Below are 14,931 nucleotides of genomic sequence, written 5' to 3'. Positions count from 1 at the left end.
GTCGAGAGAAAATGCTCAAGATACTATACGTACATATGACTGCTATTTTAAATCGAGCAGCGTTGGGGGGATTTGTTTAGTTTGCGCGAAATATGTCTAGCGCTAGTAAATTTCGATAATTTCCAGTTCTTAAAGTGGCACTCCGGGCTCAGAAAACAGCGTTTATTTTGTTTAGTCTATGAAAAGAAGGCGCCTCAAGGATCTTCGCGCATCTTCCTAAAATCGTCTATTCCCACAGATGAGGATTTCGGGCTTGAAAGTTCTGAGGCGCTCGATTCAATATTACAAATAGTCAAATGGAGTTACAGTCGACCCGCGTGTATCCGGACTTCATTTATCCGGATCCTGCGCTATCCGGACAAAAAAGCATGGGGACGGGTTTCTCGCCATGTATTTCGCCCTCGTTTATCCGGACTTCAGCTTCCGGGTTCGGACGAGAATTCCAGGGGACAGAAGTGACTAATACCCAACAATCGGCTTCAATTATCCAGTCATTGTCCAGGAATGACACTTGGAAACACACCTAGTCAACTGAGGTCGAGAACCCTGGTCGTGGCCTCCTTTTCACTGACACAAAGACAGTGTTGCTAGGAAGAATTTTCTCCCTTTCCGACTTTGCATGTTACACAAAAGTAATCCGCAAGAAGGACCCCTGCGCTGCAATCACAGATGACGACATCGTCAGTGTCGCCGTTTCCGATAGTGTTCAAGAAGAATCAGACGATGAAAGCGTGGGTGGGCACCAGCTGTGATGATAGAAAATGCTAGGGCGGCAATGAGAACAGCTCTATTATTTTTTGAGCAACAGAACAATATTTCGCAAGTCAATGCCATTAGCAAAGGTTTGCAAGAACTGGATGCGTATATTAGAATGAAACAGATGACAGTGTATCGTTTTCTGTGTAATGGTCAGTAAATATGTCCTTTTAGGATCACTCTGGATTTTCGTGTTTCACTTATCCGGTTCCCCCGCTATCCGGACATTTTCACAGGAAACGAAGCCGTCCCGATAAACGCGGGTCGACTGTATTACGTCATGCTCATCAACGACGTCATCGCTTGGCAAACCCCACCCCAGAATCATTAACATGCACTGCAATATACTGTTACGTACGGCTCATTGCAAGTAAATCCTTACTGTGACATTATTCCTTTGGTAACTTCGAACTCAATTCTTTACTTTTCAGTTGCAGCAGTTTTTCCGAAAAACTCGTTCCTCTTTAGATAACTTTGTAAGGTGGGGTAAGTTCCAAGTTGCGTTACGTAAAACTTTGTTGCAGAAATGACGCGAGCTCCATGCTACAAGGGATAATTCGACAACACCGGAGTTTAACTGGCGCCGGTAATCTCCGACACGCGACGCTGGAAGCATTGTTTACATTCCCAACATTGCTAACGTCCTCAAACCTGCCGCCAGTTCAGATTAGTGTCATTAGACACAGACCCCCCGATCTGGAGCTCAGGAAGCCAGCACGCTACCCACTAGTCTACCGATACTTGTGTTACATGACTTGAACCTCATAGGGTGTTTTCGCATGACGTCAAACAAACGCGTTTGGCTACCATGGTGGCGGTCACTTTTTCGGCGCAGTTGCCCAGATTATCTAGTATTTGCTCAAAAACAAAGCCTTGAACGGTGTTATGAAATCCTGTCGCGTCCGTAGCCTTCTTTTATCCCGAAGACACTTCGTCATTGTCGTTCTCACATTTTCTTTTGGAAGCTATTGTTGTCGCATTGAAAAATAGGGCAGTTTGTCACCTTTCAATGCCGCTAGCACGAAAAGTGACCGCCGGTGAGAGAAGCTTACGAGCATGCCACGTCACTGCCACGTCACAATGTGACGTAGGTGAAAACTCCCAATATGTATCTTCATCTGCTGTTTGCTAATGTATACTGCAAAAAATAAAGAAAAAAAACCGAAAAGGCTACCATGTAAGAACAATCGCCATTGTAATGTAAAGGAAAAAGAAAGAAGAGAAAGGTTCTGTGGTGGCTGATAGAATGAACCGACATCCAACATTTCACGTAAGCTCGTCGTTTTTACTTCAAAAGTTTGCGTATAACCTGTGCTTTCTTCCTTCCTTTTTACCGAGACTAACTCCTCGTCATACTCAACGCCTTTGCTTTTGCGCAGTGGACGAGTTCAGCATTAGCGGTGTGTCGGAAGACTCGTATGCATGGGCGTTCCCAGGATTTTTTCCCCCTACTCTTTAAATTCAACGTTCTTGCTTTAATTGCCTTTACGTAATTACCTCTGATTACTTTCAATTGCTCTTACTTCTTACTGTCAATTACCTTCGATTACTTCAATTTAAAAATATTTACTTCCATTTACCCTCTTATACACTCTTAATCGTGTGACGCGTAATAAGGGGCACTTTTTTGCATTATTTTGACACTTAGAATACGTGATGTTTTGTGCCGCGCAGGGAGTCGGTCGAAGGGTGCCGCTTAGTCTAGACGCTACACTGTGCCAGCAACAGCATGTGGCACGTTGAACCGATTATGCCAGTGGTACAGACGGACTGGCTGCAGCTTCGGCACTTCGTAGCACGCAGAATATACGGTAGTGTGTGCCGCCTCGTGGGCCTGGTAGCGCGTGCCACATAACATCGTCGACGGTGGCTTTACCATGCAAAATCAACCGCACGACAAAGTTGCACAACACTGTAACAAGAAGATGCATGACAACTTTACTTCTCGAAATGTGCACCGTACGCAATGAATGCAAGACACGCTGAGACAATCAAATATTGCACACAGTAGAACAACATTGGAGAAAAATACCACCCGGAAGCTGTGCAAACGGTTAAACTAAAGCAAGCTGGTCCATAATGACCGGGAGCAGGTACTTGTCAACAGTAAAATAATAACATTGGAGAAAAATACGACCAAGCAGCCGTGTTAAAAGTTATAACAAAAATGTGTTAAAACGAAAGTGAGGTACTCCATAATAACCAGCAGTTGATACCTGCCAACGTCAAAACAATAACACTGGAGAAAAATACGGCCATGGAGTTGGGCTGTTAAACGAATGTTAGCGGCTCCATAATGACCAGCAGTTGATACCTGTCACCGTTAAAACAATAACATTGGAGAAAAATACGACCAACAAGTTGCGCTTGCAGTTAAACGAAAGTGAGCGGCTCCATAATGACTAGCAGTTGATACTTCTCAACTGGGCCAGTGTACGAAACACAAGAAATCTCCATATCACAGCAATGTCGAGGACAGGTAGGTATCATGGAGTACGAAGAAAACAATAAGTGGCAAACCCTTTGCCACATCCGGTGATGTTACACAACAAAACAAAAGAAGACGAGAACAGCGAAGACTGGCTACCACGCGCTTGAAAATTGAAAATGGCATGGTTGGCATGCTTGTAGCCTGGGTAGCTGATGTAGTCCCTTCTGTGTGGGGAGTAGAATTTCCGGTGGCCTGCTGGGTGTACTCAGTGCTGGGCTCGTCTGCCGATGCGACACCTGGGTGTTACAATCTGTTGTTAGGCGGTATGAAAATGGGTTAACTAGCAACTCAGGAGGGAGAAAATCGGGAGGGAGTCGCGATTTACATGTCAGACGAGGGTTTCGCCTTCTAAATGCTCTAACTACGGTATATAGTCGGGCGCAATCGAGGACAAGCGCCAACCCCAGCCCCCTTGGCTACAAAACACAACTCACCTGATTCAGGGCCAGCTCCGCCCCCGATTTTTGCCAAGTCCCGAAAAGATGGCTGCACGCCGCTTGCATTTAGATTACCTTCACCAAGTAGGTCTGCTCATGAAAAGAAGTAAAAACAATGAGCGACAGAGACTGTTAACTTGTTCAAAATACGTCACAAAGCAGAAATAGTGCATGGGCGGAAGCTCTCACCAAGCGCGGCATGCTCCGATGGCGAATGCCCGCAGTAAGCGCACCATCCGGATATGAGAGGGGCGCCGCTGTCGTTTCGATAAAATTCCAAGCAGTCACAAGATTTGCATATACCACGAACCACGCCTCGCGCGTCCTTGTTGTTTGACATCTAAAAATAACGTAAAATCACAACATATTCCAGATAGTGCGTGAGGCAATAACGATCACGTCAACGAAGTGGCGCGACTCCACTGCTTGGTGGCTGTGTACACTGTGCCCGTCTTTATTGTTTTAGTGCGAAATCATTTCTTGCCTCACGGGTAGAGAGAGAGAAATGCATGATGACGATGATATGGGGTAGAGGCAGGTTGTCACCAGAAAATATCCACCTAGTTAACCATTAATAATTAGTCAACTAATTAACTAACACCAATTAGTAAACACTAATTACTCAACCAATTAACTGCCACTGATTAGTCATCTAATTAACTATCACTAATTTGTCAATTAATTAACAGTCACTAATTAGTCACGACTAATTAGTGAACTGATTAACCCTCATTAATTAGTCAACACTAATCCGGTGACCACAATGACATCATTAGTCAACACCAATTAGTCAAATAATTAAGATCATTAATTAGTCAACGCTAATGCTTTCGCATTGACGCACGCAAGGACACCTAAGTGCCTCCCACAATTTTTGTCCTCTTCCTTGACACGTAATTTCGTTTCGTAGTCCTTATTTTCGCTGCTGCCGCTCTGTATTCTGGTAATCGAGCAACAAATCCAAACACTCCCCCTCGCTTTAGGTGACCCATCCGAAAATGTATTGCTTCCAACATAGCTGTCTGTGATCTGTTTCGCGGCTTCCGCGAATACCATAAATCCTGCGAATAACTATGGTAGCTAAGTAATAACCAGGCACAGCAAGCTCTACCGTACCTGTTTATTACTCAAGCACTGTACGCAGAGTCTGCAGAACGCTGCGGAACTACGGAACCCAAATTACAGGCAATATGTCGCAAGGAGGGGCCAAGCACACTACGACGTGGTCCCAAAAACTTAGTGGTAATCTCAGGGGAATATTAGTAATAATACTTAGAGCTCTGCAGAGAGACGGAGCTCTAATCTTGCCCTTTCAATTTGGCACTTTACACTTCGCTGCCAATCGGCAATGCTCGTCTGCAAACGCGCACTGATGTGAATATCGTATCGCATCACAGCCTATGCTTTTTGGTCTGGCAGGCTTTCCAAATACTGTGGGAGCATCTCATACGCATTAATCGTTACAAAATGAGACGTAATCACATTTCTTACCTTCAGAATCCTGCCGGCCGAGGTTGCACAGGCAGAGCACGCACCGTTCGCGCCGATGCATTCGAAAAGCAAGGCAGGGACGCCTGTGGTCGTCCGCCGGATGCTACTTTGACGCCACTTCACCTTTGTCAACTAGTAGGCCGTCAACTGTCTATGGACCATGCTAAACTAAAAGTACATTGCGTACCGTATCAAGCAACGTGAATTATTAAAGCTAACACGTCAGCACAATAAAATAGTGGAGGACTACGTTGCGCAGCGCAGTGATGTGACAACGCATTTGAAGACGCGGGCTGTTCGGTTGGTTCGGTGAGGAGAATATATGAGGCAGAGAGGGAAGAGCAACCGTGTAAGGGGCACAATAGGCGGCACATTTCTGCTGAAGAGCGAGGTGCCGCCTGATAAGGGTTACAAATGGGTTTATACCGCTATAAAAGGCTGGGAAAATTTGTCTCGCCTATGATTTTCGGAAACAACGCCTAAAATAGCCGTTTTTTTCTCGTAAGGGGCACAATAAGCGTATTTGGGTTTAGAGTGTATCCCCCTTACAGGACAACTTTATGCCTCAGCCTCGGTGAGGCTTCACCACCTCACACACGGACACACACACATACATACGGCTTTTCCATTTTGACCCTCATAATGCTAACGCATTAATATGGCACCAATCCAGTTGCTTCCATCGTTCATTTTGGAAATAGTGCAAGCATTGCAAATCTTCTGCGGAAGCTGGATGAAACTCCCCATTCATCATCTTGCAATAAAGTTGTTGTTGTTGTCTGTGGAAGCTTTTTCATTGAACATCATAGTTCTCGTCCGTTCGTAACATGGGGGGTCGTGAGCTCCTGGACTGCCCCTTACAGGCCAAACTACGCCCCAAGCGATTACCATTTGTTTGGGCCCTTCGAAGAGCACCTTGGAAGAAAGAAATTCCACACAGATGAAGTCATCCAGAAAGATGTCCTGCAGTGACTACGACAGCAGCACATTTCTGTCTACGCCAAAGGCGCCAAAAAGTTGCCACAGCGCTGGCAGCGGTGTCTAGATGCGGACGGTGAATACTGTGAGGGTAGAACTGCGTTGCAATCAGAATTGTACTCAAATGAGTAGAACTGCAAGGGTACAAACGTTTCTACTGGTATGAGTACAATTCGTAGTACAGCAGGTGTGCTCAAAACAGTTCTACTGTTATTATGACATAATTATATCGTACTGTTTGAGGAAATCTGGCTGTCCGCATTCAAGCAAGAATCCATCCATCCATAGGACTGCATCCATGCTATACTCTTAAAAATGAACTTCACCACATAGAACGCTCCTAGCCAACCATCATCCCGAATGACAACGTTCTCGCCCCTGATTTGTTGAAAACGGGAGGAGGAGCCTGTTTTGTGGCCATTATGCACGGCACAAAATATGCTCCTCCTCCCGTTTTCAACAAATCTAGGGCGAGAACGTTGTCATTCGGGATGATGGTTGGCTAGGAGCGTGCTATGTGGTGAAGTTCATTTTTAAGAGTGTAGGGCTTCCCAGCGGCTTGTAGGCGGCGAGCTGCTGTTATATAACACGTGAGGTTTGGCTGCACGTGCTCCACGTGCCGCAGGATAGGACTGCAGATGATTTCGACTACCTTGGGTTCTTTTGACGTGCTCCGGAAATCTCCAACGCGCGATGCTTGAAGCAAAGTTTACCACCCCACTGCTGCCGTCCTGGGCCAGGTTTGAACCTGCGATCGTAAGCTCCGCAAGACAACATCTTACCCACTGAGCTACCGAGGTCTTCCTTTTTTTCGCTCAAAAGGAAGAAACTACCGATGCCGCCGTTGTAGCCTCCCAAGCCAACTGCGGCCTCGCTTGATAAGTGGAGAGAGGACTGGGGAAAGGGAGGCTCCCGCTTGTACCCAGAGAGGAGAACGGGCGCGCCGGTTCAATGCGGCCCGTACAAACACTGTCGTTCTACCCGCATAGGTAGAAAAGTTTACCTTTTTTACTAAGAGTGTAATTTGGTGCCCGCAGCGACGTAGCTGTGATCGATACACTATTGAGGTAAGAGCTACAAAAACAAATGCTTGGTTGTCATTGCTCAGATTTCAACATCCCATGACCGGTATACGGAACAATGTGTCGAACAATTCGCTGGTCAACATGCTCGTGCCAAGCACGTTGGCCAACCAGGTGCCAAGCTCGCCGTGCCTAGCATGGCGCAACATTGTACCACCACTGGCTGGCCAATGATTGGCTGGCCACGCTACCCAATGCCATGCCAATCATTGGCCATTGGCCATTTCTCGCTTGGGAAGAGTTTGAAAAGCAAGAAAAAAAACACTTCTCCTAAAAAGTGTTTTGAAGCAGAATTTGATATCTTTGTTTAATAAAAAAATAATAATAGTTCACTTTCGGGAGAAAACATGCCCATATACTTCCTCTTAAATGTAATTTCTTTTAGCGTGCTGTTTATCGACCAGAAGAAATACGTAAACTCTCTAGTCTAAATTCTTTCCATAAAACTAAGAAACAATCAAAACGAAAACCGTGTTACTTTTAAACTTGTAATCGAAGAGTTCCTGCCTAAACTCTCTCAGTCCAGAGCCATGCAAACAAACAAGAAAACACTGCTGGATTTTTTTAATTCACGAACATTTTTGGTCAAAAACATCAGCATACTCATCCGCTCCTACTGCGTTTTATAACACCTACGACACCCGATGTGCTGAAAAGTCCTTCCGACGATACTGTAGATGGGGCTGTGATCAGAAACTTTTAGGCGAATCAGGATTTTAATTTATTTACTTATTTTAAATACTAATGGGTTCCTCCTGGAAGCCTAAGTAGGAATGGGAAAAGACAACAAAACCGAACAAATGACAAAATTATACATTTGTGAAGACATTTTTGACAGAATTATACATCTATGCCTACTGCCCTGGCAGCAACGACAGAAACTGAACTACAGTCTTCGCCGTGACAACCTTCTCCGGTAGGCTATTCCATTCCTCTACCGTCCTGGGAAAAAAAGATAATTTAAACTAATTGGATTGGATTTTGGATTGACTTGGATTGGATTTCGGCAGACTCTGGAGGCGACAATTTTAAAAAGAAGCAAATTAACGTGGTAACCTTTCACGTATCTCTCCGAAGCAGCTACCAGCCATAATTACTCAAAATGAAGTTACAGTCGACCCCCGTTAATCCGGACGGTGCCGTTCCCGGCGAAATCGACCGGATACCGGGGCATCCGGATAAATGAAACGAGCGAATAGAAACGTCCTACAGAGCAAGGTTTAATTAAAACGCAGAAATCTCGTCAATGACAGCTGTTACATAGTAGTGTAGGCACTCGATTCCTGCAAACTTTTGCTAATTGCATAGAGTTGAGCCACGCTGTTGCGCTGCTCGAAGAATGCCAGTGCGGACGCGAAATGTCAATGTCGGAGCCTTGTTTCTCATTGGCGTCACCGGCACCGTCTTGCCGCACATCATCGGAGACAACAGCAGCAATCACACCGTCATCAGTCATAGCTGCACACGCGTCATCATACTTATGAATGTCAACGTAGTCAGAAACCACAGCATCATCTACAGCAGTCGCAGTGAGCCTCTGCATCAGCGAACGCAGCTCAGCTAGGTGAATGTCTTCATCAGCCGACGGGCCGTAAGCAGCAGGCCCTCAGGTTGGAGTTTTCCCCTCTACCACACAGTTGCTCGAGATATTTCCAAATGACTCGACTGGTCAACGTGACCCAACGTACCCAAATGGAAAAGGGCGTCATCATGCACGGTTGTCTCCCCTACGGAGGAATGTAGGTCCCTACGTGTGACGGGAATAACCACAACACAGCGAGAAGGGTGACGAAGCCGGGTCAGCGTCTCCTCTTACTCACGGTAGTCCGGATAACTGAAGCTGGATTACAAGAATTTTCGACTTTCGTTCCCTGGAGTTATTGTCCGAGTCCGGAAGCTGAAGTCCGGATAAACGAGAACAAAATACATGGGGGACCTGTATACATGGATACCTTTTGCCCGGATACCGCGGGATCCGGATTAATGAGGTCCGGATAAACGGGGGTCGACTGTATTTATTTTTCGATTGTATTTTTCTACCATTGGTTCTACGTGAACGTGAAACGGCTCGACACTTCCTACGTTTGCGTGCTCACATTCCCCGTCACCCGCTCCTCAAGAAAATTCGATACCGCCCTGAAAGCAACTTCTATCGAGCAGCGCAGAGGACACGCCACACTCTCACTGGCTTCATAGATAAGGACATTATACCGCCGAAAGCCCCCTGGTCTCTTCCGGTACCGCCGACTTTCGTAAGCCTTCCAAACCTTCTAGAAAGAAGAGATCAGATCTCCCCTCAAGTCCTCCGAGCCTATTTTCATGCTCTGGTAGACGTGAAGTTTTCTACATTTGCGGCAGCATAATACCGATGGTGCATCCCGAAACAACAAGTCCGCCTCAGCATTCGTCATCCCATCCGAAGGCGTAGTGCAAGGACGACGCCTTTCACATCCAACCTCCTCCACACCTGCGGAACTATATGACATCCTTTTCTTTCTACAACACATCGCTGATTTTACACCGTGGGAATGGGCAGTCTTCACAGACCCCAAATCTGCACTCCATGCTATTGAAAATTCGGACATACGAGGACCATATGCACCCCTGGTCACAGATGTGTGAGGGAGAAGAATGAGGCCTGGCCGACGTAGGAGGAGACGGGTTTTATTTCGGGATCAGCGCGACCGGCTGGTCTGGACTGTGCGCTCAACGGAACTGATTGCCGAGCGTGGCGCGCGGTTGCGATGTTGATGAGGCTGGCCGCGTTGCGTCGGCATCGTCGTCACGACATGGCTCCCCCCCTCTGACTGGAGGGAGTCCTTGGGATAAAAGTGGCTGGTCACCAGGTGGGTCGACCAGTGCACGTGAAGTCGCCTGGATTTGCATGGCAGGGTGGGAGCGGCAGGGGGAACCGGGTGGTGCAGAGGGGCTGACGAGGTCACAGTAGCCAGAGGATGTGGGTCTGCGATGTAAGCTGGCTTCAGCCTGTCGATAGCGATGACGTCGTGACGTCGTCCGACGTCGACAACGTATGTCTTGATGTTACGCTTGACGACGAGGTAAGGGCCATCGTAGCGAGGATCGAGGGGCTTCCGGGGGGCATCGCGGCGCACAAAGACATGGGTGCACGTCTTCAGGTCTTGACTGACGAAAACGTGGGTGGTAGGTGGTGTCCGGGGGGGTACAGGGCGTAGTTTGGCCATGATGTCACGGAGGGCCTCGGCGTACTGCTGCGGGTCGGGAAGGCCGGTGCAGAGTCGCGATGAAGAACTTTGCAAGAATTCGCCGGGTAAACGTAGGGTGTCACCGTACACTAATTCGGCTGACGAGCATTGGAGGTCGGTCTTCAAGGCGGACCGAATACCAAGGAGGACCATTGGCAAGGTCTCGGTCCAACGGGTTGAGTGGTGTGCGCGGAGAGAGGTTTTCAACTGGCGGTGAAAACGTTCCACCATCCCGTTGGCTGCAGGGTGGTAGGCAGTCGTGCGTACTCGAGTTATTCCTAGGGTCTTCATGAGGCCGGCGAATAGGCGAGACTCGAACTGGCGTCCGCGATCTGTAGTGATGGTGGTGGGGACGCCAAAACGCGCTATCCAACCGGCGACGAAAGCTTGAGCGACGACTGCTGCAGTGATGTCCTGTATGGGGAACGCTTCGGGCCAACGGGTGAACCTGTCTACGCAAGTAAGCAGGTACGTGAACCCGTTGGATGGTGGTAGGGGGCCCACAAGGTCCAGATGAATGTGGTCAAAACGACGTGTGGGAAGTGGTATGCTTGACACAGGTGTGATGGTGTGGCGCTGAATTTTCGTTTGCTGACAGTGAATGCATGCTCGTGTCCAGGCTCTGATGTCGGCGTTCATCTTGGACCAAACAAATCGTGCGGTGATGAGCTTTTGAGTGGCCCGAACTCCTGGGTGAGACAGACCATGAAGGGCGTCGAAAATGAGACGACGAAAATTGTGCGGGACAAATGGTCGTGGAGAGCCGGTGGACGTGTCGCAGACGAGACGGGTGTCTGAATATGGGACAGAACGTTCTTCGAAACGTAAGGAGGATGACGAACGTAGGTCAGCGAGCTCCTGACATTCCTGATGGGTAGCCATGACAGCGAAATCGACTCGGAGGAGGCCAGGAACGTGGAGGCTGTCGATGTGGACGCGAGAGAGAGCGTCGGCGACAGCATTGTCCCGTCCATGAACGTGACGGATGTCTGAAGTGAACTCGGAAATAAAGGCGAGTTGTCGGAGTTCACGAGGAGAGTAACCAACTGCATTAGTTGACAGAGCGAAGGTGAGCGGTTTGTGGTCTGTGAGCACGAAAAATGGGCGGCCTTCAACGAAGAATCTGAACTGCTTGATGGCGAGGTAGATAGCGAGGAGTTCCCTGCCGAAGGTACTGTAGCGGGTTTCTCGTGGTGATAGTGATTTAGAGAAGAACTCGAGCGGGGACCATTGACCTGCGAGGTGTTGTTGCAGGACAGCGCCTACAGCGGTGTTCGACGCATCAACCATGATGCTTGTGGGAGCGTCCGGTTTCGGGTGGACGAGAAGCGTGGCACGAGATAGCTTGTCCTTGAGTTCAGCGAATGCAGCGGCGGCAGAGTCCGTCCAGGTGAAAGTAGGGGCTGCCGGGCGTTTGTGACGGAGAAGGTCGTGCAATGGCTGTAAAATCTGCGCACATCCAGGAATAAACCGGCGGTAAAAATTTACCAGCCCTAGAAATTCCCGCATCTGCCGAAGGTTGGTTGGGGCGGGGAACTTCTGGATGGCTTCCACTTTGCACTGGAGAGGGGTGATACCGTGCCTGTCGACGTGGTGGCCGAGAAAGTCGAGTTGTGAGACTGCAAATTCACTCTTGGCCATGTTAATGACAATGCCATGAGCATCGAGTCGTTCGCAGAGCAACCGGAGGTGCTGTTCATGCTCTGCTTCGGATGTGCTTGCGATGAGAATGTCGTCCAAATATGCGAAGCAGAAATCCAGGCCGCGAAGTACTTGGTCGACAAAACGCTGAAATGATTGGGCGGCGTTGCGGAGTCCGAATGGCATGCGAACGAACTCAAATAGCCCAAATGGGGTGATGATCGCCGTTTTTGGGATGTCTTCGGGAGCTACAGGGATTTGATGATACGCGCGCACAAGATCGAGTTTTGAGAAGCAGGTTGCACCATGTAGGTTGGCTGCAAAGTCTCGGAGATTAGGCAGCGGGTAACGGTCTGGGATGGTTACTTTGTTCAGGGCTCTATAATCGCCACACGGGCGCCAATCTCCGGTCTTTTTCGGAACGAGGTGGAGTGGAGATGCCCAAGTGCTGGATGACGGTCGAATCAGTCCGCGGTCCAGCATATGTTGAAATTCCTGCCGAGCGACGCGAAGCTTCTCAGGAGCGAGGCGGCGAGCTCGAGCGTATACCGGAGGCCCTGTCGTGGCAATGTAATGCTGGACGTCGTGCTTGACTGGGCGTTCGGTGTTGAGGGACGGTGCGAGGTTTGGAAAACTTCGGACGATAGCTTCGAATCTAGATTTGGGAGCTGCGCGGACCAGTACGGGACTTAGCATAGATGGAGAAAACGGAATGCCATACACTGTAAGGTTCGTCTGAGTGTCCAAAAGGCGGCGTCGGTTCATATCGACGAGAAGGCAAAAATGTGCCAAAAAATCGGCGCCAATGATGGGATGCTTGACCTGGGCAACGAGAAACATCCATCGAAAGTTTCGACGGAGACCAAGGTCAAGGGTACCCAAGCGCTCGCCGTATGTGGGGATGGGACAGACGTTGGCGGCTTCGAGGGTGGATGCGATGCATCGTTTCTTGCCGCCGGGTGCCGGAGGAACGACGCTAACTTCGGCGCCGGTATCGACGAGATACCGGACGCCTGTGAGTCGGTCCATGATGAAAAAGAGGGATGGGCGGCGACAAGGGGTGCCAACAGAGCTGCTCGCCATCAGTTGTTGGCCGGTCCGTTTCCCGCAAACCAACATGGTGGGGTGCACTTGCGAGCACGGTTGCCAAAGGTAGCGTGGTACCAGCAGAAGTTGCTGTTGGGATCGGACGGCCTTGAACGACTGCGGCGGTGGCGGAACTGCGGAGTCCAATTGCGTGTGCGTGCAGGACTTGGGCTGCGGGAGCGGGGATTTCGAAGGCTGGTTGTGACAAGATCGGTGAGCTTTTCGAGATCCGCACGCAACTTTGCCAGCTCGGACTGCTCGCTGGATATAGACGACAATGCCGGAGCTGACATGGGCAAGGACATGTTGTCCATAATTTTGTCGGCCAACTGTGCCAAGGCTTCTAGGGTAATGCCTTCAGAGCTGGTCAGTATCAATCGAACGTTGGATGGGAGTCGTTGCAAGAAAAGCTCGCGCACGATGGAAGCATCGAGAGATGTCGCGCGATCGCCCAGAAGTTGTTGCATGCGCCTAAGGAGCTGCGACGGTTTTCGATTGCCTAATTCTTCCGAAGTAATCAGTTGCTGAAGGCGTCGTTGTTCAGAGGCTGTTGTCCTGCGGATAAGCTCCTCTTTGAGTCTGTCGTACGGGCCTGACGTGGGAGGGGTCATAATAATGTCGCGAACTTCTGCGGCCTCATTGAGGGACAAAGCTGACACGACGTAATGGAATTTGGTGAGCTGGCTGACGATTCCACGGGTTGCAAATTGTGACTCAATGTGGGCAAACCACAGAGCAGGGTCAGCGGGCCAGTATGGGGGAAGCTTCATGGAAACTGCGCTGAGACGAGATGCAGAAGAGTCACCTGAACTGGTGTTTTCCATGACGAGGTGGTAGCGGCTGTGCGAGATGTTCGAAATCCGGGTCACCAATTGAGGGAGAAGAATGAGGCCTGGCCGACGTAGGAGGAGACGGGTTTTATTTCGGGATCAGCGCGACCGGCTCGTCTGGACTGTGCGCTCAACGGAACTGATTGCCGAGCGTGGCGCGCGGTTGCGATGTTGATGAGGCTGGCCGCGTTGCGTCGGCATCGTCGTCACGACATGTGTTAATGGCTTACCACACTATCTACGCAGCAGGCCACAGGCTAGTTCTCCAGTGGGTTCCACCCCATTATGGTGTCGTGGGGAACGAGCAGGCAACAGCGCCACAGAAGCAGCACTCTCGTCTCGGAAACGGACCAGTATTGTTCTGCTGAGAGGAGACCGCCGTTCCATTCTGCGACGCCTCGTGACACTCCTGGCTTCCCGCCAATGGACAACCGACATTCTCCCCCCATCTATGTTGAGCAGAGTTGATCCAACGCTCGCTTTCACATGCCACGAAACACCTCTCGTCAAGATGCTGCATTAATCCACCGAATGCGACTCAATGTGGCCCTTACAGCTCAATGGCGTTACCGCTTGAGACAAGTTGACTCTCCCACCTGCTGCCACTGTGGTGCTCTTGAGGATCTGGAGCACATACTTCTTCATTGCCCCCACTACCGACCTTCCCGAACCGCACTCTCCGAGTCTCTCAGCCAGCTAGACTCTCGCCCCTTCTCCCTATCGAAATTGCTTGGTCCCTGGCCCAATCCAGCCCAACAACGATTAGCGCTGAAAGCTCTTTTGGCATTTCTGGACACCATCGGACTTCGGTCGTTATTGTGAAGGGGCTCCTTATTTTATTCCCCACATGCCCACCAGTAATGGGGTAGAGTTTCGCCTCTGGCGATGAACCTCCCCACTCTCCATCTCAAAATA

The 14,931-nt window shown here is 49.4% G+C and overlaps 1 protein-coding gene and 1 long non-coding RNA gene across 2 annotated transcripts; both read right to left on the bottom strand.

Moving 5' to 3' along the window:
- Nucleotides 1-2,671: 2,671 nt before the first annotated feature.
- LOC135372657 (uncharacterized) lies at nt 2,672-4,020 on the bottom strand. The gene is made up of 3 exons (XR_010416059.1): nt 3,874-4,020; nt 3,682-3,774; nt 2,672-3,483 (listed from the first exon to the last, which is right to left on the bottom strand). It is a non-coding gene; the product is annotated as an uncharacterized LOC135372657 (long non-coding RNA).
- A 9,162-nt stretch (nt 4,021-13,182) lies between these two features.
- On the bottom strand, nt 13,183-14,010 carry LOC135389062 (uncharacterized). Its single transcript, XM_064619026.1, has one exon. It carries the CDS (start codon nt 14,008-14,010, stop codon nt 13,183-13,185), a length of 828 nt encoding a protein of 275 aa, XP_064475096.1.
- Between the last annotated feature and the right edge of the window lie 921 nt (nt 14,011-14,931).

The sequence above is a fragment of the Ornithodoros turicata genome, chromosome 1, assembly GCF_037126465.1.
Source record: "Ornithodoros turicata isolate Travis chromosome 1, ASM3712646v1, whole genome shotgun sequence".
NCBI classification, from domain to species: domain Eukaryota; kingdom Metazoa; phylum Arthropoda; class Arachnida; order Ixodida; family Argasidae; genus Ornithodoros; species Ornithodoros turicata.
Note: the sequence above shows the minus strand (reverse complement) of the source record. Positions and strands in the feature narration are given on the sequence as shown.